This window comes from Photinus pyralis, unplaced genomic scaffold (assembly GCF_008802855.1).
Source record: "Photinus pyralis isolate 1611_PpyrPB1 unplaced genomic scaffold, Ppyr1.3 Ppyr1.4_LG4, whole genome shotgun sequence".
In the NCBI taxonomy this organism is placed as follows: domain Eukaryota; kingdom Metazoa; phylum Arthropoda; class Insecta; order Coleoptera; family Lampyridae; genus Photinus; species Photinus pyralis.
Window position 1 is genome coordinate 3,784,854 of NW_022170511.1, and position 22,065 is coordinate 3,806,918.

At 35.7% G+C, this 22,065-nt stretch overlaps 2 protein-coding genes across 8 annotated transcripts in view; one reads left to right on the forward strand and one right to left on the reverse strand.

Moving 5' to 3' along the window:
* LOC116168682 (synaptotagmin-12) overlaps positions 1–22,065 on the forward strand; it is a 47,747-nt gene that overhangs the window by 7,248 nt on the left and 18,434 nt on the right. For both annotated transcript variants that reach the window (XM_031484627.1, XM_031484628.1), the window contains exons 3-4: positions 17,515–17,694; positions 17,746–17,987. In XM_031484627.1, coding sequence (XP_031340487.1) covers positions 17,515–17,694; positions 17,746–17,987 — 422 coding nt within the window. The remainder of the gene's footprint in view (positions 1–17,514; positions 17,695–17,745; positions 17,988–22,065) is intronic.
* On the reverse strand, positions 347–21,529 carry LOC116168685 (proton-coupled amino acid transporter-like protein pathetic). 6 transcript variants are annotated; one of them, XM_031484630.1, is made up of 8 exons: positions 21,502–21,529; positions 5,390–5,444; positions 4,003–4,113; positions 3,803–3,953; positions 3,401–3,522; positions 1,676–1,760; positions 1,064–1,521; positions 347–1,015 (listed from the first exon to the last, which is right to left on the reverse strand). In XM_031484630.1, the coding sequence occupies exons 1-8, from the start codon at positions 21,512–21,514 to the stop codon at positions 613–615; spliced, it is 1,398 nt and encodes a 465-aa protein (XP_031340490.1). In that variant the 5' UTR covers positions 21,515–21,529; the 3' UTR covers positions 347–612. The 6 variants fall into 6 exon arrangements, with proteins under 6 accessions (XP_031340490.1, XP_031340493.1, XP_031340492.1 ...); XM_031484633.1 differs by lacking the exon at positions 21,502–21,529 and adding an exon at positions 14,877–14,909; XM_031484632.1 differs by lacking the exon at positions 21,502–21,529 and adding an exon at positions 14,733–14,847.

Sequence of the window (22,065 nt, forward strand, 5' to 3'; positions counted from 1 at the left end):
TTCAAGGTTCCTGGAAGTAGAGTCCTATGGTATAATACTCCTGGTATGCTTGAACTACCATTGAAAATTTTCTTGCTTGGAAAATATAAATAGATATGTAAATTTAGTAATAAATTGACACCTTCGTTTTGCAGGCATATATATCTTTATATCATTTAGTGCTCTATAGAGTCCAGTAATAGATTCGTTTACAATTGAACATAACAGATACACATTTTACCCTTACCCTTAACTTACAACTAACACTTCCACTTGTCTGTAGGAATCCAGCTTAAGCCACGCTTAGTAGTAAATAAGGAAGAGATTTTTCATTCATTTAATATTCTAAACAAACGACACAATAATATTCAAATTTCATAATTTTCATTTATTCTTAAGTAAGTCGGTACATAATAAATAATATCTTACTGAGTGAATCACAGATTTTCGTTATCTACATATATTACGCTGTTATTGAATGTAAAGCTGCCATATACCTGTAATAATTTGTGAGTTGTTTTGTTTCTTTTTTCCACAAAACCCAAAAATTGATGCAGGCATAGTCGACATTGAACAACCAATACATTCGCCGTCACAGTAAAATAGGTAGCTAGAACTACCTTTGATTTGGAATTAAAATAGTGCTCTAATGCTTTCCATAGACCCCGAAACTAAAGCAAATAGAGCTAATACTGCCAGAAAAATATTTTTAATCAGCCTCCATTTTAGGCATCCAAAACCATGCTCCCAATATACAACCGTTTCAATAATGGCCGGCAATAAAACTCCAAGAATTGACAAACAAATGGAACCCACTAGTCCTATTATGTGCTCCAAATTGGGAACGGCAGCAGCGATTGCAACCGTTCCGGCCACATATACGCATCGAGCGATAACCTGCGAGACATTTCTCTTAGTTCGTCCAACGATTCGATGATCAACTTTCTTCCAGATGATTTCTAGCGCCACATACAATTGCAGGTTATAAGTGAAAAATACGGACAACACGATCAGCAGCTTAAGTATTTGGGCCGGTCTGAAAAGAGTCTCATTAGCTCCACGCAATTAATTCACACGAACTTACATTTCGTGAACGGGAAAATTTAAGGTAATCGTGCCTTCGGTTGCATCTCCGTACTTTAAATATCCAAAAAAGCCGATCATTGCATATAAGACAACCACGATACCCATAGTACCGTTTAATACACCCGGACATCCAAGAAAGTGTTGAGGCTTCTTCATAGTATTCTCGACAGGCATCACCACTCCAATACCTTCCATAGCAAAAAGCACTGTACTGAAAAATAGTGGCAGGTTGCCGATCGATGAAAACAGCGGCCTACTGGACGGATCGGGTATATCCATGAATAGGTAATACAGCGAAATTGCAAAGGACGTAACCATACAAATGTTAGCCAGGAACGAATAAGGTACTAAGTGTTTTAGTTCCCTCACTTGTGATGATATCATTAGTGGCAACATTAGCATCACCATGTACAACCTTGCGTTGTACGCTGTTCCTGGCACCCAATGTTCCATGAGCTGAAATTTCAAAAACACGATTTTGTTAACGTATTGTTTATAACATTCGATAACTGTGTTCATATTTTTGACAAAATCGATTGTAAAAATTGTTAAAAATTCAAAGCAATTAATCGTTTTCGTACTCTTCAGAGCATCTATCAAGGAAACTTACCTGCTGAAGGGAATTTGACATAAAGACGACATAGACGCCTGTAACCATGAAGGTTGTAATAACCAAACCGATATCTACCGCAATTCTGTAACAGAAAATGTGCATTAGTATATTATTATAAGGTTGCTTGTATGCGTTTCCCGCTTCTGGTAGATAGGTAAAGGGTTTTAAATGTAGCCGTTCCGCCAACTAAATTACTAAACAGATTTTTACTCGAGCAAAAGAAACTAAGACCATAGTTTTTCTCCTTCGAGGAAATACAAGTCTTAAACGTAAAAACACGGTTATTTGTTTGAAACGCGAAAAATTACTTGAAAGTCTTGGTTAAGGTCGTCTGAATATAAACTAAAGCAAGTGCATGAAGGTATTTTACTGAAAAAGCACCTACACATTCAAAGTGCACTACAAACCTAAAAACGCGGTTATTTTTTTGAAACGCGAAAAAGTATTTCAAAGTTTTCTTTAAGGTCATCTGAATGTAACCCAAAGCAAGTGCATGAAGGTATTTTACTAAAAAAAAAACGCCTGCAGACATTTGCAAGGTAACGACAAACTTGACTGGCATCTAGTAAAATGAACGAATTAGTGAAGCATGTATCGGGTACTAAATTTCCCATTTATACTTGGAACTGAAGAGTTCAAAATAAATTCGTTTTATAGTTTTATATTTCTGTATTCTGTATTTCTGTAATCCGTTTGTTTTTGCCGCTTGAAGAAGTGTAGGACGGTCCGAGTGAAGGTGATATTTGGGACATTCAACATTGCTTTGCCCCTTTGTAAGCGAAGGTTTAAACTGCCTACTATACAGTTTAAACCTTTCGATGGCAACGGTAAAGACTGGCTTCCATTTTGGGCCCAGTTTAGCAAAATCCATGACGGTATCATACAGTAAGGCCAGGCAACTTGTGGAGGGTTTCTCTACTAGTGGACCATTATCAAAAACTTGTTAAATGTTTAAAAGCGCGCTTTGGTGGAGAAAACTTGCAATTCTATGCATTAGAACTTTTAAAGTTGATACGCTATACAATTTGTTATTCAATGCAATAACATAGATCGATCGATCTTATATTATGGCATATCGCCATAATTACGTGGGTTAGAAACTTTGGGGGTTGCGTCTAAAGGGGTGTGCGTCCATGTTATTTCCACTAATTGAATCATGTTTGCCCGAAGAACTGTTATGAATTTGGAAACGTTCTCCGTTAGCTGCATGTATTAACGATTCTATAGCTATAGAGCGTGACAATTCTGCGGAGACAGGCGGATCTTCGACGTCCTCAGAGATCACGTTTAAGAAACTAATGCAGTTCCTAAAAAACGGAATGGAAAGTCAACAACGAATCACGTTAGCGTCAGAGGGTTCGGCCTTTGCACTATCAGATGTCATTACTTACTTAGTTGTGGTAAAAGGAAAGAAAACAAAGAATACAAACATGATTCCTCCGATCGCTGCAGGTTTAGTTAATGGTGGAGTAAGAACTGATGCATGATTCTCCGTCCGACAAAAATACCAACTGTATGGCGAACGTATTGAAGTCGTTGATATAGCAATCAAGTTTTCGTCCAAATTTTCAAAAAAACTAGTTTGGATTCGCGATTTTTAGAAAACTAGGCTAGGTTTTGGGCTAAAAATTAAATGTGATACAATCAGTAGGATCGATGGACGTGGTCAGAATATCGCAATCTCTTTTTTTAATCTTTGAAAAATTGTAAGTTTTTGCTTACCTTACTGCTGTGCCAAATCGTCGCAAAGGCTTTGGACCATACTCAAAAGCTGCCCCACACGTTTCTGCAAGGCCCAGTGATGGAAGTCGCGCACGCTTGCAGATTTCATGAGATGCGCTTACCTGAAAGATACGCAAATTAGTATACTCCAAAAGTAAATCAAAATTAGATTAGATTCTTTTAAGAGCATTCTGAAAGTATAACGACCCATGTCACATGTTGTCGATAAAAACCTTTGACCTTTAACTCTTCCCCGTGGGGATTGACTCCGAAGCCCAAGATTTTATCATAGCATATCTTGGTAGGTACCAAATTTGATGTCAAAGTGTTTTTGAGTAATCGTGCACGCTACATGCGGACGTTCAGACCTTTTGACGTTTTTGATCATGCATTTAGACTTACTAACATGTGCACGCAATATGTGCATAAAAATCCCACGCAAAATGTACCGATGGCTCCGCCAAGTAAACCAGCATTTCTGAACGCCACGGGCATCGCCAAAATTCCGGTGCCCAAGGAACTTTTGAGTAAGTGGATTAGAGCGCCAACAGTTCTAAAATAAGAACGACTTTAAATCGGGAAAAAGTAGCGCAAGTACTTACGAATTTGGGTGCTCCACGTTTCTGTGCTCGAATGGATTGTAATCGTCATTTTGAGTTAGCAAGGTTTTACTATCAACAGGTATGGAAACTTCGCTGGATCCAAGCTTCGCACTGGAAATATAAATGGAAGTTAAACGTGGTATTGGGCCACCCCCTTCTGTTTCTTCATTATTTAGTTTAGTACCAACAAATAAAATTGGTATCAACTGAGAGTTCGTTGAGATATAACGCGAACGGTTTTACAATGTGCCCCGCCATACTGAACTTGGTAGTTCCGTAAAATACCAAATCTTACTATTTTGTCAATTGAACCTTTTTTTTACCATGGATTCACTTATTGCCAACATAAAATCCGAGATAAAATCCGTACAAACACTTCACATGCACAGCAGCACAGCTGCATTAATTAAAGTATTAATAAAAGAATGAGGTTAATTTAAAAAAGCATGCCTGTGTTATCATTTTGTAAAACAATTTTTATTGAACAAAATTTTTACCACTCCTCGTGTCGGCAAAAGAAATAAAACGTTGCGTCGCTATGCAAAATCTAGTTTTTCAGCCCAACACTGAAATATGAAAGGGAAATGCAATTTAAGGTTTATGTAAAATTGGAATGAATTTTGAAAAAATTTATTACTCTTGGTTTCAAAGGGCAAAAATGAAAATTAATCGACTCGGAAGGCAAAAAGTCCTCAAATACGAATGAATGAAGAATGAATTTGAAAACGACACATAATCCATTTTTCATGAACTGTAAAAGTTGGTACGATATAGCTGTTTTTTTTTCTAAATAGCCACTTGATATGATATTGTTTTAGTGGTAGTAGATATCTTGGTACCTTTTTTATTAAAAGTTTTGCAAGTCATGAAATATCCCTTTCAGGACAACTTTTCAAAAAAAAAACTTCATATGTGAGTATCTCGCGAACTGGGTAGTCGGAAGGGATACTCACAAAGTGAAAAGCGAAGGTCTGGACAAGACTCATCCTCTTCTCGATATTTTTACTAGGTACATATTATTTTGAATTTCCATGTCCGGAATTTTACGGAAAATTCCCCTATAGTCACGATTATCTATGATTTCGATTCGAGAAAGACCTAAAACTATTTTGCTCTTTTTTTCTAAAATTCTAAAACTAAAAACAAAAAAAATTCGGCAAGTACATCGCAATCTTGATAATTAATAAGGTATGTTATCTAATTATTTTTATCTCGGTACTTTTTATAGACACGGCGCCGAATATGATACAACAAATACATGTTTGATACAAAGTTAATTAATTTCATTATTAATTTTGATAGTCTTTGTTTTTCGTTGTTAAAGTTTTTCAAATCCCCCACACCTCCCCGTTTAATTATACTTTCAAAATAACAAATAGTTACTTACGTAGATGAAAATCTTCCAGGAACTGTTGGTCCTTTCGGCTCACTCATTGCGACAGCTGCAACAAGAATGGAATTAATTACAACACTTTCACTACATTCTGCCTACTAACCACTGTAGCTATATTGTTTATCCATTTGCTCTTTTTAAAAAAGCGAACGCAATTTGCAAGTGTGACTGACTACAGATTAATAAATACTGAAGCGTTATCCGTACATTATCAGTGGAGAGGGTCGCATTGTTGTGGAAGTAAGGATTCTTAATTACCAATTCCTGGACCCCATAACCCCAAAACACGCAAACTGACTGTTGAAATTCACTTTACAATTTCGTCATGAATAAGCGTAATTCTGTATTGTGGTTTGGCGTTTGGTGTTTCCGTATACCTCCTCTGCGGTTACAGTTTGCGTAAAAAAATTAGGTGTAAAAATAAAGAGTGTCTTAGAAGTAGAGAACGTTAGTCGACAAAAAGTCAATTAATTTATGCAGAAAACTTAGTTTCAGGGTCTTGACGCAGAGAGGGGGGCAAAAATGGTAATCATGTGAGTATTGCAATGATGGAAAAGATTGCATCAACCTACTCAGTTAGTAGTAAACTCGACAAAACACTTTCAATTAATAATTAGTTGTTCCCTATCCTCTATCAATTGGGATCAAGTGCAGCGACGTTGAAAATGATATAGAACTATAATTGGGCGGCGTATACAATTTAATGAAATACAACGCGGGATCAAACGGTCAAAGTTTGGAAGATGGCCAGGGAATTTTTAGCTTTGTAGACGGTTTTATTTTTACAAATTTTTTCTAAAAATACTGCGTCCTGGTATTTCATTCATAGTGCCACTACGTTAGGGTTCACATGGCAATAAATATCCGTCTCCGAATAAGTACCTACAGCGACCAAACGTCAAACAAGTGCGAAATAATGAAAAAGTGTTTTTTTCTAAAAGCTAAATGAATGTGAAATCACGTTACTGTTAGGCATACCTTTCCTGGATTGCAAGGTCGTTTATTCACCTTTCCCGGAAATGAATACCATTAGCTCCTCAATTGGGGAAGGATTGATCAAACTTGCTCGTATTCCTCTGTTAGACGTAACGTTCAGGATTTTATGCTTGGTAAGAAAGATGACTTCATCTTGCAATTCACTTTGTGGTCATGAAGAATCAACCTCTAAAAGTCACCGGTTGGGAATGTGTCACAGAGGAAAAAAAACTACACGAATTGAGTTGGAAGAGACGAAGCACAATAAATCAGAAATCGTCTACATTATACCTATAAGGTGGTGGGCGGTACTTGACTTGTAGAGATAAGTCGTATATTACCTTAGCTGTAATCTATTAATATCGTTATTAGGCATTTTTACAAGGTTCAGTTCAATATGAGATTTGGATTCGATGTAATTTACTAATAAGAACTAATAATCATTGCAAATCATCGCGCCGTAGATCCGGCAATCACTTATTATCATCGTTCAGGAAATCATTTACTAGAGGGTATGAAGAACACAATTCTGAAGACCATCATGGATGGAAGCTCGCGTGAAGTAGAGGTGTCCAATGTTCTCCTCGCAACTTTTTCAAAATAGTACTTATCCGCCTTCGTGGTCTCTATTTAAAATACATGAGCCATTGTGCATTCCGAAATGCAATTGATAGACACAATGCGTGCATCTGCTGATATTTTGTATACTTGCTGACCTTACGTATCTGTCCGGCCAATATGGACGTAACATTATTGGATAATAAGTGGTTTTCCCCGTTAGTTGATTTTAAAAAGGACAAACTACTAAAAGTATTGAAGTAAAAAACGATCGGCAACCTTAACTAGATGTTTTGAAAACATGTTAAACAGTATCTGCAATCGCCGAGATTAATGATTGTCAAACTTAATGATAAGGTTGATTCTCTGGAATCATCCTCGAGAAGAAACTGTTTTCTTATCCACGGCATGAAAAAATCTACTAATGAACGTGTTAACGGCATTCTGAAGGATGTGGATGTGATAAATATATCCAATGGGTCCTCTAGGGACTGGATGTTGAAACGTGCCCATCGCCTAGATCCTGCAGTTTCTGGGAAAAGGAGACTAATAATGTTCCTTAGACTAATTAGCCGCTGTTATACGGATCGCTTTCTGTTGTTATATTTTTGCTTCTCTTTTTCTTGTGAATTTCTGTAGAATAACCAAAAACTTACCCTGGTATAAGTATGAACACAGATGAGAGCGATTGGTCGATAGTTTGCTGTCAGGGAAGTCACCACCCTTTAGGGGGTAAACACATTCGCAATAAACGACAATTTAATTTAACACTACACAAAAAATTATAACGTTCGAAGGAAAATAATATTACAAACGCAAAATGCAAGATAAGTCAAGATATAAAAAAAATGATTTTTAAAGAAAAAACAAGTAAGCTGATGCACTACAAGATTAGGTACAATCAGAATATAAGATACATATGAGTACATATTAACAAGAAATAATAATACCGAACCTAACCTGTAAGTGATGTGTGTGAAATAGCGAAATTTGCTACACATCTCCCAAAACCCTTCCCACCTAATCAACCAAAATTGCCCCCGAGTGCTTATTAATTTTTTTTAAATTATTACGCTTGGTCATAGAAATGCACTTGAATATATTTAATCTGGGCTGTAACTTGTCTTTATCGTACAATCAGTTCCAAATATAGATATTGTAATCAATGAAATTTTGAAAATGTAATCTATCCAAATGATTATGTTTAGCTTATCAACCGCTCCTGTAAAATAAAGCACTTCCAAATACGATATAATCGTTCATTATACAAAAGTGCATTTCCACATTAAAGAATCATCTAAAATCGGGTGGAATTAAATCGAGAGGGTTTGTAGAAGAAGCAAGAACGTCCTAAACTAGCCCAGCGATTTTGACTTTAAAGTACTGCAACAGAAACAGCACTTGTTTTAGCTAATGCACGCAGTAAATCCTTTTACCAGCAACAGACTAACAGACAGTTTTAATCTGTTTGTTGTTGTTCCGATTTTATGCCCTTCCACCCTTGAGATTATATTGCGGTAGCAATTTTCACGAAATTGTTTTCAAAAACGCTATCGAAGACTCTCGCATTTTATTTATTAACAATGGGTGACGCTGACCAACACATAACGTCCACGCGATCCTTTCAATGCTGTTTGATCATATTTCATATACATTTTCGAAACATGTATTAAACCGCGCGCTCCATTGTGAATTATTGATTAAATTTCAACACAAAGGAAATAACTTGGAGTAGATGCATGAAATGCTTTGTTCTTTGATGTCGTTATAATAACGCAATTCAGTGCAAGGGCAACGTAGTTAATTCCCTACGTATAATTGAATTCATCAATTTGTTTCTTTTAAAAACGGCGGGCGTCGAACTTCCTTAAAATATCTGTGAATTCCTGTGTTGTTTTGGTTGGAATTGCACAGCTTTACTCTTATCCTCGACAGCGATCCTTTTAAGTATAAGTAAATAGGTGAAGAGCACCTAGCCCAAAGACTGTCCTGGTTTCTAAATTGGAATATAGGCAGGTGGCCACAGCTAAGGTGTAAAATTCAAATCCATACAGAAGCCCTTTACATAATTCTTTTCATTTTATCTAAAGGCATTCGGTGAATTTGTGGTTAGGCGGTACTACGATAGAGGAATTTATTTTGCACAAACTTGTCCCGTCCCGAAGGTTTCGCCATTATTCCACTCTATAGCGCTTACTGAACCTAAAATATTGAAAGGTTGGACATGAAAGAAACCTGTCGATAAAGAATACGTTGAAAACAAACAAAAACTAGCTATACGTAAAATATAGGATAAATCGTGGCACAAAAAATTCTCGACGTTAATAACGATCCGGTAGACACTCTATTTCCAATTAACGAAAATCGAGTGGAAATGGGGAAGAGGCCGCGTTTGTCCTTTGGTTGGTAGGCATTAAAAACAGAAATAATGTATTCTCAAAGACTCAGAGAATTTTATCGTTGTATCTCTAATACGTTCATTAAACACAGCCCCAAAAATTGCACATTAATCACATCTGATCTGACAGGTATTTAATATCAAAATAGCTCACTCGTTAGGTTCTCTTTCCAATTTCATTAATTCCTCAAATTTAATTACTATATTTTATGAGTTCGATTAATTAAATTCTAATACGTTTTTGGAAGTATTTTTAGTGACACAAGTAATATAAACCTGGTCCCGTAAATAGTCAGCTTCTAGTTGAATCACCGAAGAAATTAAAATAAAAAAATCAAATTACTTTTTGTAATTGCATAGACATTTAATTTATCTAGTGCTGGTCAAATATGGAAAACAAAATGGAATAGTGGAAATTATTTACATCGAAGATGCAGATGGATTTTGACAGAGGCAGATGTTTTTCTACAACTCCCTTCGGAAATGATACATTTAATCAAAGTAAGCTGGCCTGAAAGTGAGCTTCGTTCATTTGTTAACAAATGCCGTCGAGTGATCCATAACACATACGTACTTTTTTGCTAACCTCGTTAGAAAACATGTTTTTCTTTCCATTTATTTTACTAAATCATAAACATCCTAAACGCCTGTCGAATATTTGTTTCGGAATGACGTTAACAATAACCATCCTCATTTTAATGACAACATTATTGGAGAGACGGATATGTTTAATCACACTATAATAATTTGAAGGATATTTAATTATGGTAATGGTTTGAAACATGTCACAGCACTTAGTTTGCCAGGAAGTTGGGATTATTTTGGTGTTGTAAACCCCTAGGGATGTCATCAAATAAAGGTGAATAATCCAACGTTAGAAAAAAATGACAGCTAAGAAATGACACGTAAATTGCCACAATGATACGCGAAAGTATCATTTATTTTTAGCAACGTAATGGAGTTACAATAGTTGATTATATGATGACGAATTTGGATAGTGGATCTTAACGTTCAAATGTCTAACTAGCATAAAAATGTTTCAAAATTAAAGAAATATTACGCGCATTTTGCAAGTAGTTATAAAATACGCACCTTTGGGAAAGAAACAGTTAATGTGTATTTGAAATGGTTAGTTGTGGTCAATCAATCTTTCGGATAGATAACGTTATTAATCCCTCCCCCCCCCCCTCCCAACTACGATCCTGAAATTAATAAAAATGGATTAATTAAGCGTTTTCAAAAACAAAAAATTTGGTAATTCGACTAAAAGAGTTACTTTTTAACACAGGACAAAAGAAATGTGACAACCATAAGCAATCGGTCAACTTAATGAATTCCTATTTAACGGTTCCTTTTTAGCGCATTTCCACAAAAATAAAAAAATGCGCTATTGTGGCCACTTTGTCCGTCCGTCCGTCCGCTCGTTTTGCGACGATACTAGTTCTTTATCGTAAGAGCTATTGTTCTACTTTTTTCGCTATATGGTTCGTTATGGTGTCGAGTGTTGCACCAAGGAAAGAATTTTTTCTGTACCGCTTACAAAAAAAGTTATTGTAAAAAAAACAAAAAACCGTTTTTTACATGTTCCATAATTTTGCCGTTTATTAACGATCCTAGAGATCGTTTATAATTTTGTATTGCTGTCTGTCGTCTGTCTGTTGGAATAAAGGAAAATCAAACGCCAATTTCAAAATCTGGTTTTGCGCATGCGCAGTGCCAACTTTTTATTTATGGGAGAATTTAAACGAAATTTGATACATAGGCACTTGGAATAAAGGAAAATCTAAGGCCAGTTTCAAAATTTTATTTTGCGCATGCGCAATGCCAACTTTTTTATCTATGGAAGCATTTATGTGAAATTTGATACTTAGGCGCTTGGAACAAAGGAAAATCTAACATTAGTTTCAAAATTTGGGTTTGCGCATGAGCAGTTCCAACTTTCTTATTTAGAAAAGCATTGAAATGAAATTCTTCTCATAAACTGAAATTGAAGTAGCACGTCAAAAATGGATTGCCCATGTGCAACGCTATCTTTCATATTTGTGGCCGGATTTTACGATTTTAACAGAAGTTGCATCTTACAAATGGGAAATGAATGCAAGTGGAAATGCGCTTTATGTAAATCGTTTACGATTACTTTTTAACTTGTTAAAAAAAATGCAAGAATTCAATTCCACAATTCCAAAACATTTAAACCAAGCGTTAAAGCGACAATTATACTAACGAAAAACTCCATTGCATCCGTCATCTGTTTGGGCAAAAAAATTTAAACTGTACCTACGCGTTTTATTATGCTGGTTATAATTTTAGTACACAGTAAATGAGTAAACGATAATAAGCAGTAGTTTCATTTCTCTAAACTCCAAAGAGAAGTTTAGCAATCTCGCTCGCTTTGCGCTTCCATAATGCCGCTGGAAATGTGAATTTAAATCGCATTTAATTAACTATGCATTTCCATACAGTTTCAATTAAGTTTAAATTTTAATTCCATTATTTGCTAGCGGCATAAATGAGTTACACCAATTGAGTGTCTCCTATAGATGTGTCTAGAGTTAGGAACCTAAGTAATACAGTTCCTCGTAAATTGTTTAACATTTCTCAATGTTCTTTTAGGGTACAGGTATAAAAAGGTTTTTTAAAAGCATTAGATGCGTGAAATGGCAACTGTATAAATAATTCTTAAAAGCACCTTTTCAGTATATCCTACACTCTCTATACGTTTACGTTTTCCATACATAATGTGTATATGGCCCTTTTTGCTAGGTGTACATATACGCTTTGAACGATGGCTATATTATATTTAATAAACATCCTTACATTAGGTTTGTGAAATGTCCGTGATTTAAAAATGAAGTGAAGCTAGGAGCAGTATTGCCAAATTGATTTGCATGTGCAAGTACAACTTAATGGATCGCTTACTTAAAAATACCTTTGAAAGTACAAAAAACGAACATTAAGCACCCTATGGTCGATTAGCTTAATAAATTGAAGTCGGTTTTAAGAAATTGTAAAAATAAAGATGCAAATTACGAAACGCAAATACAAACTGTTTTATTATAAAAACCGATGCCAGTGAATCTACTTCATGAACTTATTTTTTATTTTATAGGTGCGTGATGAATTAGCTTATGGTAAATCACAGCTAATTATTATCCTGGCACAACTTTAAACAATGGCCATCACTGAAATCCACCTCGTTACGTAACAATCTTAGAAAGTTCATTTGATTAATGTGTTGTGAAATCTGAACTTTCATTCCCTCAATGGTAATACAATTTTCGTTTTACCATATCAATGCTTTTAGTATCAATTTCATGCCTGAAACTTAACTTATACTAATCGAAATTCACTTGCAACGAAAACAAAAGTAATAATAGTAATCAAAGTTTTCTGTCTGTGAAATAAGAAACTAAATGAGCGCAAAACCTCAAATAATCGGTCTTGTATCCCCAGGGCATTAATTTTTCTGCTGTCGCCCTTGTAAATCACAAACACATAAAAAATTGAGCAGTTCCTCATTCACGTAACACGCTCAGTTGCGGGCACATAGAAAAGAGGAACCTTTGGCAGCTTTCTCTCTTATAGGCACTGCGACTTTCGCCTTGTTGCACATAACCTTTTCGGATATAGTGAAGTAGAAAAATTTGCACATCCTTCCACACTCAAATCGAGCTCTGGTTAAGAATCTAGTTCCAATTACATAAATGTTAAATGATATTTCTGTTACGCATTGTACAATCAACGTTGAATTCATATCTTTAATATAATTTTTTGTTAAGAGAAGATGGACACAGTTCCCCACATTTAACAATGAATAAACTAACTACATGTAGTTGAGAAGTTCAGAAACTCGCCGAACAATAAAGGTATTCAGCTTTCAAACTTGAATATAATACAAGTTTCTCTATTTTCCGCTATCGCAATATATCACTGAATGCCTGTCAGAAAATCCCAAGAGCAATATAGGCAAGCTGAATTGAGTTGTGGCAAGCACTTTACCAAAATACGTCAGCACCTCGTTCACTGTATGGTGCATAAATGGATCTAAATCAGATTTCTGGTAATTTTACGTTTGTACTACTTGGTTCAATAATTATTTCACACATTTACATTCGATTTGGTGCTATAAGGGTAATTGTCTTTTCTATTTGCCTCATGTCGTGGATTGATTTTTAGCGTAAGCGTAACACAACGAAGTTGAGGTAAAGCTTATGTGCTCGTGTTTCCGTCTGTCCGTCCGTCCGTTCGTTCCATCGAGATCTCGGCCCCTGGGCCACCTACAGACTTCGGGTTTTCGCGAATTGATAGCTAAAACTGAAAAAATTACCCTTACTTAGACCTTCCTTAAGTTTTCCGTCACCATTTAAATTCCAATACAAATAGGTCTCTATTTGCTCTATTTAATAGGTTAAAAAGGATTCCAAATAGATTTAGCTACCGTGTAAATATCATTGCAAAGCTTTTAAACCGCATGGTACGAAGTAAATTGGGAAAATTAGATATCGTTGTTCTACTAAGTTCTGCAATGAAAATTTAATGGAGTTTAACTCACAGTTGGAAATCTACGATTAACTAATTGCGGAACAGGCAGGTGTCGGATAATGAGAATTCCTGGCGAAGGCAGTAAACGTGACAGGTGGGAAAGACGTAGTGTTGTTCGGTCCAAATAATGTTTCCGTTTAAACGGTTTCTTCGACGAAAACGTTCCACCAAAATAATATATTAGCTATAATGAAACATTCCGAAAGACGTATGGTTCTAAAAGTAAGTTGCGTGGAAAGAAACGAAGGAAGTGGGATACTGAAGGAATCTTTAGACCACGATCTTACGAGTTGATCCTTACTGTCAAATACATTTAGGGAGGCCATGATTTTAGTTATAATCTGACATGAGGCACACAGCACTGTTTTGCCTAGATAACGATTTTTGTCTGTGCACATAGCATTCCCTTGAGGCTTGATACATTGTAATATACGTTAATGATGAGCTTTGAGCAAAAGCCAACTGTTGCCTATCGATTCTACGAAACACAATGAGTTTAATCTGTATTACGGCAATGAAAACTATTCTCGACTATGGCTTGAACTTCACTAGCTATACTTGTGTACTCTAAACACACAAGTACTTGATTCATTACTTTTCCTTACTCCAATTGCTTTCATCTAACCTCAAAATATATTCGCAAACATTAAAAAGAAAATGCGTACTTTTGACGATTAAATTGAATTGTCGGCGACCTAGATTTCCGACAAGAGCTTTTCGATTGATTGACCTATAAAACACAAGTTGTACACTTACGTGCGTGGAGTCATTTGGTATTTCTATGTGGTGGACGTATTAATGGGGCGATAGATCTTTTAGGACTGGCGTTGCGAGTAGTAAATATCAAAATATAAAATCACTTACGCTCTGATTATTAAGAAATCGTTTCCAATATGGAGATGCCGTCTACGTTTTTCATTAATGACTGATTTATGCCTCCTACCAACCTTCAGTTTATTAAAAAAACGTATATTCTTCTCTAAATAGATGAGTTCACTAATGACTTACCTAACCATAATTGCGCTGACGCATAGTTTTGGATTTGGTGAATCGACTAATAGAAATGGTGTTTTGCTATAGATAAGTCAAGTTGTTTTTGTAGGCTTTATCAATTAATTTTTGCGATTAGATCGACACGTTACCCTTCATGATTCATTCGCTATGAACACAAATTTGGATGTAAAATTATATACTGAACGTTCTATAGACAAACAAAATTTGCTGTGGTTAGCGCAGATACCACCCGCACACCTGCATATGAGCGATTCTGCCCTTTTCTGTCTAAGAATATGTGTACCAAATTTGGTTCCAATCGGTTTAGCCGGAAATAAGAGTTTGACACACTTGCGCAGGCCCGAATCTCTCCAATAGCTTTTCAGTTCTTCCTTTTATGTATAAGAATATGTGTTCCAATTCCAAATTTGTTATAAATCGGTTTAGCCGTTTAGCCGGAAATGAGAGTACAGATAGACCGACAGACAGACCGAAAGATCGACATCATCAAGATTTTGTTTGATTCGGATTCCTGGTGCTTCAAAACGTGTATTTCCATCAAAATAGGGGGAAAGGGTCATGTTTTACTCCAATGCAATAACCTCCCTTTACTAACGTGCGGGTGGTAATAATACTCGTAGCTTCCTTTTAATATTCATATGTCGAAAAACGGCCCTCTTTTCAAAACAGAACATTTTAAATTTATCCAAAGTGAAATCCACTGGCGAGGAACAAACATTTCCATCATAAATTTGATCGATTGTAAGGTGTATTCTATTGAGGTGAATTTTAAATCCAGTTTTACTCTTGAATTACCTTTTACAGATGGAACAGTAAAAATTCGTGGACTGTAATGATGATGGAGACGAGGATGACTTAGTTGCCGTTTCATTTTCATTTTCTGGAGTGAAAAAGTGAGGCCGAAAAAACTTCCCCGGATTTGATGCCATATTTCCGATTCCGGTTGATGTATTTGGTATTTGTGAGGAAAATGATTTCCACATTCCCTTGTGAGCTTGGCTCATGTGAATTTTCAAACCATGTTCATTTGTAAAACATTTGTCGCAATTATCACGTTTCGGAATCCTTAGTGAAATACATGAGAATTGGAGCAGATTGGTTTTTCGTTCGGATCCGGGCTCCAAATCGTCGAACTATTTATATGGAATTTCGAGCAATTGTAACATAAAAAACTACGGAGTTGTGTAACAAAAATATTCTTTTATTTGCTCATGATCTTAGAAAGATTGTTTATTTGTAGCCATCCAAATACTTTTGTATTGATTGAAATACGAACACTGTTGGTAATTATTTAAGATGTATACGATTCAAATTCTGAATCGAATTCAAATCCTTTTTAGAAACGGAATGCTAAATTAGAAGGCAAAATTATTCGTGATCCGGATCATTAATTTGGCTTGGAAGCATTTAACCATCTGTCAAATCATTTTTTGTGAACCCGTTTCAGTTTCAAATCGGCGGCCTAACATCTGCGAAATTATTATTTAACTAGATTCGTATCTGGGATTTACATAATTCTAAATATCCAATGCGTGGTTCGAATCACTGCCGAGGATTGTGTTGCGGGATTTTAAAAATTATTTAGGGATTTCATCAGACTTGGATCAAGATTTCTTTTTTCCCTTACCCAACATTCGGGTTCTAGTACCTATTCAAAAAGATTTCTTTAACTCTGAACAAAAATAATGTATACATTCATTCCCATTTTCACATTATAGGAATTCGTGAAGCTTTGTTAAAAGTAAATCGAGGGTAATATGCGACGACATAAAGCAAACCGAGTCTAAATTGTACATACTAACCTTTTCCACAAAAATACACGGCACCTACAACAAACTGGATTCAGTACAAAGGTAAAGATAACCCTGAGATGGTAGGAGGATACTATTTCCCTTCGGGTGTGGAAATACTTATGTGGCCGTGGCCATAAGATCGACAAAAAACATTCATAATTTCCCCATCGTGTTTCGTTTAAAACCAGAATTAAATTTGATACAATTATAGCGTAATGGATTGTTTTAATTTCTGTCACCAAATCTAATTAGCGAATATGCCGGGGTTCGTGTACATTACTTAATTTTAAGTGGTTTGAACTTAATTGCACAAGCAGAGGAGTGTAGGTGTGCTGCTATGTGTATAAAATAATAGGCGACAGTTTCTTTGTTCAATTCTCTTTACAATAATCGTATTCGTATTCGAAATGGTGGTACAGAGAAAGTACGTTAATTCCTTGGATATTGCATTATCCCTTTCTTAATTAGGATTCTTATTCGTTTCGGAAAATTGATTTGTATTCCTCTCCCTATCCTAATTCCTATCCTTAAGTGGACAGCCGACAGAGAATGTCTTAAGCCGTCGAATCCCATTACGACTCTACCACTTGCGTTTTAGAATTCAGAAAACTTGTGAGAAACAGGTAGCCGAAGGCACCTTTCACGGATAAACGCGTCAATTTTTATGATATTCGGCTTGAGATGCGTGCTCCAAACAAATTGAGGGAATCGATTATGTTTGTCAAGTTGCTGCGTCGATTTGCCGTGGAATTACGCCAATACTGTTCTTAGAGATATAAATGATGTAGTACTTTTATTCTGAAATCTGAGCAAAAATTTAAATTCGAAATTTGTTTCAGATGGAAAGGGTCGAGGTTGCGTTCACTGTTATTTGCATATCGGCGTTTATCTTACTATTACTCGTCGCACTTTACCATTGGTCAACTTTTTGGACTTGGTTGGCGACGTGGATTTTATCAACACGGGAGGAGAAGGTCGGCCTAACTAGATCCAAAGTGTACAACGCCAACGGCTATTTGGTACTTATCGTCTTCTGCGACGTAACCGTATTTCTCATCTAAACTGTTTAGGTTAACTCGGATTCCGATATACACCTAGACGCTATTGGAACGTTCAAAAGATTTGACTCCGTTGATCGAGACTTTAAGATAACCTTAACGACTACGAGTTTGGGAGGCCAATGGAATAAGGTAGAAGAGGATGAGACCATTCCTCCGCAACCTTTAAGGCCTGCACCCACATCGGTGCCCACGTCGCCTAAAACTACGAAGACGCCGCCTTTAATTATCGAAGAAAACGTACCCGCAATAAGGTAAGTGTAACGAGATTTTACTTTTACTTTGAACTTGATACTACCGCCCCGCGACTATTAGAGTCGTACGCCCCTGGCAACGTTATTAAAGCCACCCCAAGTTGGCAACACTGAATGCGCGCAGATTCATAATTTTTATACCTATACGATTCTATAAATTCTGCATTTGTTTTCTCATTTAAGCATGTATCTCTCACGGTTTACGAGATCCCATACTAAACATTGGAAAAAACTCACCCTGTATATGAGAACAACTTATATGGATATTAAGCCTTTTTCCTGTATCAAATTCTCTTTTGCAATAAGCACAATTATGAGTTTGTACATTTAGGTACCTAATTCTTGATGTCTCAGCTTTTGTGATGATGGTACAAAAGCAGGTACAAAAGTTTGCAAAGTGAGTGTTGTGCTACTCGTTGGTAAATAATTGCTATCGAACGAATCGACGCTTGACAGTGACATTTTAGTTATAGAGAACGCTTTTTTGCCTTTGTCCGAGTATAATAATGGAATTCGGAACAAACGAATAAATAGCGGGCAATATCATTAGAACCTATGCGAATATTCCCTTCAGGGATGATTTATTGGGTTTTATCTCCATAAGCGAGACGAACTGGGATGTAAACGAGGGCGACTACCAGTTCTGCAATCTTATATTTCATTCAATGTTACTTTATGCTTTATGTTAATTTATATACAGGGTGTCCCATTTGTCTTGAGACAGTCGATTATTGAGGAAACTAGCGGGGATATCAAAAAATGCTTTATATAACATCTTCTTCATATGGATAGGCCCATGCATTTTATTCTTATTCTACATCGGAAAATAATACTTTCGTGGGAAATGTTTTTTCCACTCTTCTAAAAGCGCTATTTTTGGTTTGGGCTAGGAAGCTGTTGTGTCAAGAATTTGGCAAATTTTTTAGTCACATTCGTGGTGGTTGAGTGATGGTAAACAAATGAGAACTACTTTGGGCTAAGACATCTTATTGTTCTGTAACTGTAAATGATTCTTACGTATGGGAAAGTTAATGTAGTTGATGCTGTTTGTGAAGTAACTCCGCCCTGCTGTGGTTTAAACTGTGGAAACTTCTATGCCCATTCTTTTTGAGGTTTTGCTTTGCTGCACTAAGCAGACACTCTCTTACAGACAATAGCACTTACCAAGAATCGTTTTTTTTTGTAAATTTTTTTGAGAAGAGCTTATAACTTCTAGACTCTGAACCCCCAGATTTACCCTCCCGATTTTATACCTACCAAAAGATTCTTATACACTGCCCTAAAGCAATTTACAATTTCGTAATGTACTAAAAGATCATAATCAGTATCACATCTTACCATAAACGTTGTTTCTAACAATCTATACATGGTTGCCAAATTTAAACACCGGATATTTCATTTTTTTAATGGATTCGAGTGTGAACAAGTATTTATTACATTTAATCGCAATTATCACCCAACAATTAGTGCCTATAGGTCTTCTGGGTGCATATTTTATCGCAATTTTTGGCATTTCGAAATATTCGAGAAGATAAATTAAAGGAAAAAGCCCAAAACTCAGTAGTCCAGTTACCCAAAAAAACTTTGGAGCATAAATTGAAATGAATTCTTCAATATGTTGTGAGGAACATAATTGGAAATAACAACCCATATTTCATAAAAATGATGTAGAAATTTAGAAAATTTAATTAGTGCTTCGCAGCCCCAGTAGGTTTATAATTGCCCTATATCCTATAAAAAAACAAATAAACAGGGGTTCTCACTGAAATGACTTATCGGTGTAAAATATAATGTATAATTAAAGTAATGGACACAATTTTATTTCATTTAATTTATTGTCCTCATTTGATTTCATTAGTTCTTCTATTCTCATTTCATTTTATGAAGTCCATTAAACTTGTTCCATTCATTTTATGTATAAATCGTCGCTCTTCGATCAAATAATAAACAAAGCTCTTTCTTTCTTTTTTTCTTTGTTTCTTTCTTTGATCTAAAATCTACTGTATGCATGACATTCATTCAATTATACTATTTTATATTTTAAACCAAAGTACAATTTCAAGATCCATTTTCTAGGATGTAGGGCAATTATAAGGGACCTACTGAAACTATACGATTAACCTTACCTATTAAGAGTCACCACAACTTTTTGAAATGGAATGATATCCTTGCCATATGTATACAATCTCAAAAAGTTTTATCACATGAATTCAGTAATGTCAGTTTTCCGTTAATCAGGCGAAAGTAAGTAAACACGTTGCTATTTTACCACTAAATGGAACACGTTGGCCTTCTTCGTTAATGTTTAATTCCATTATCCGATCATCCACATTCAAAGTAGTGAGATGATCTTTTGGTAATTTAGCATCCGGCCCTTTAATCCCTAATTCCGCCCTTGACTGTAACGCACGGCATTTAATTTTTCCAAACTCTAGAATGCAATTTCTCCTCTGTAGTTTATAATTGCGGCTCAAAAAACGTTTGCAATGTATCGTTCAATAACATGAATATTGCGTTCGGTTTCATGTAGGCACAGACATGAGACATACGTAATTTCAATTGTGAGCCGCGAATTTGAATCACATTATTTGAGAGTCGAAAGGAACGTCTCTTGGATACGTAGGTAACAGTCTTATATACCATTCTATATGGGTGGCAGCCCTCCATAACCGCAATTTCCTTTAGTTTTTTAAAGAAAAAGTATCCGCTTTTATAAGGAGGCACTCATCATCGTCATTTTTGGTAACATAATCCATCGCCTTTCTTTTTTTTTGTTCGGTATCTGCATAGTTCACAGTTACTGTCTTTCCGTCTTTCTTTCAAAAAACGTACAAAACTAATCTTTCACTACTTGCATCAAAGTTAAGACCACATCAGACAGGCACGACAGGAACCCATTTGTGATATATTACTGCATTTTACTTATAAATAGAAAATTGTGCGTACGTCTCCGATTGGCATCTTTTTAGAGCTCGACTCTTACTACGCTTTCATTTTATTTATGTATGCACCTTCCAATTTCCGTCCCAGAACAAAAGGGTACTCAGACAAAGCTTTGAGTTCATTTTCTTTAGTGGTCTTTTCAGAAGCTTCGCAACGAGTCGAAGTTTAATGTATGCGGCATTGATGATGTACTTTCATTAATAACATTATCTGCGTTGTTTACTCTATGGTTTAATGTATACTTAGGAACGAACGCGCGCTTTTCATCATTTTCAATGTATAAAATATAAGTTAGTAAATCAAGTGGAAATGGCTTTTCGTGTATATCAATTGAATAAGGAAAATTCCTTTTCCATGGTATAACTTTGGTTATTTGTAAAAATTAAGGTTTCTCTTAAAATTTCCTTAAAAATTACTTACACTACTAAACCAAACCGTGATAGAAAATATATATGCAATCTAAAAACACACCATAACTTTTATTTGAACGAAAAACTAAACAGTACTATAAAAGGCCTAAATTTAGTTACTGTTTTAAGTTGCAACTTTCTGATTAATGTGCGTTACTTACCACCTAACAACATCGACAAAATTAAGCATATGTATGTACCTTATAATCACCGAGGACGTTTCTCATACCAGTAACCGCAAATCTCCTTCGCACTAGAATTTGAAAGTTCCACGCCTGTGATAAATATCTGCGGTTTAAAAGAGTTTTTATAATTATTTCACTCAAATCCCTAAAACTAAGGCTGAAAGCGTTTAAAAAGTGTATACTGGTTTAACATTTCTTTATAATTTTAAAGGCAACACTGATCGGGATTATCGTACGCTCAACCTCAAAAGCTATAGGTACTAAATGATATGTAATAGTGAGTGAATTTTTGGTTGATAACACATCCTTATGGTACTAAAAGCAAAATAATTCTTATGTAAAGTTGAGAAGTCGTTTCTTTGGGAGTGTCTCTTAATATCTACGCCTAAATTCAACGTAAATTTGTAATGGGTGATTAAAAAAGGAATGACGTCGGGTCGCCTTTGGAAGTTCAAGTCAAATATGATTTCGCATGTAAACAAAAATTCCAAAGGTGACTCGACAGCAACTCTTTTTTTGATCGCACAGTATAAAGAAAAG

Coding starts and splice junctions, on each gene's coding strand:
- LOC116168685 (XM_031484629.1), bottom strand. CDS start 5,523: ATGGATAAACAATATAGCTACAGTG. Junction 5,445..5,498: donor TAAACAATATAGCTACAGTG/GTTAGTAGGCAG, acceptor TTCTTGTTGCAG/CTGTCGCAATGAGTGAGCCG. Junction 3,523..3,802: donor CATATTGCGTGCACATGTTA/GTAAGTCTAAAT, acceptor CGTATCTTTCAG/GTAAGCGCATCTCATGAAAT.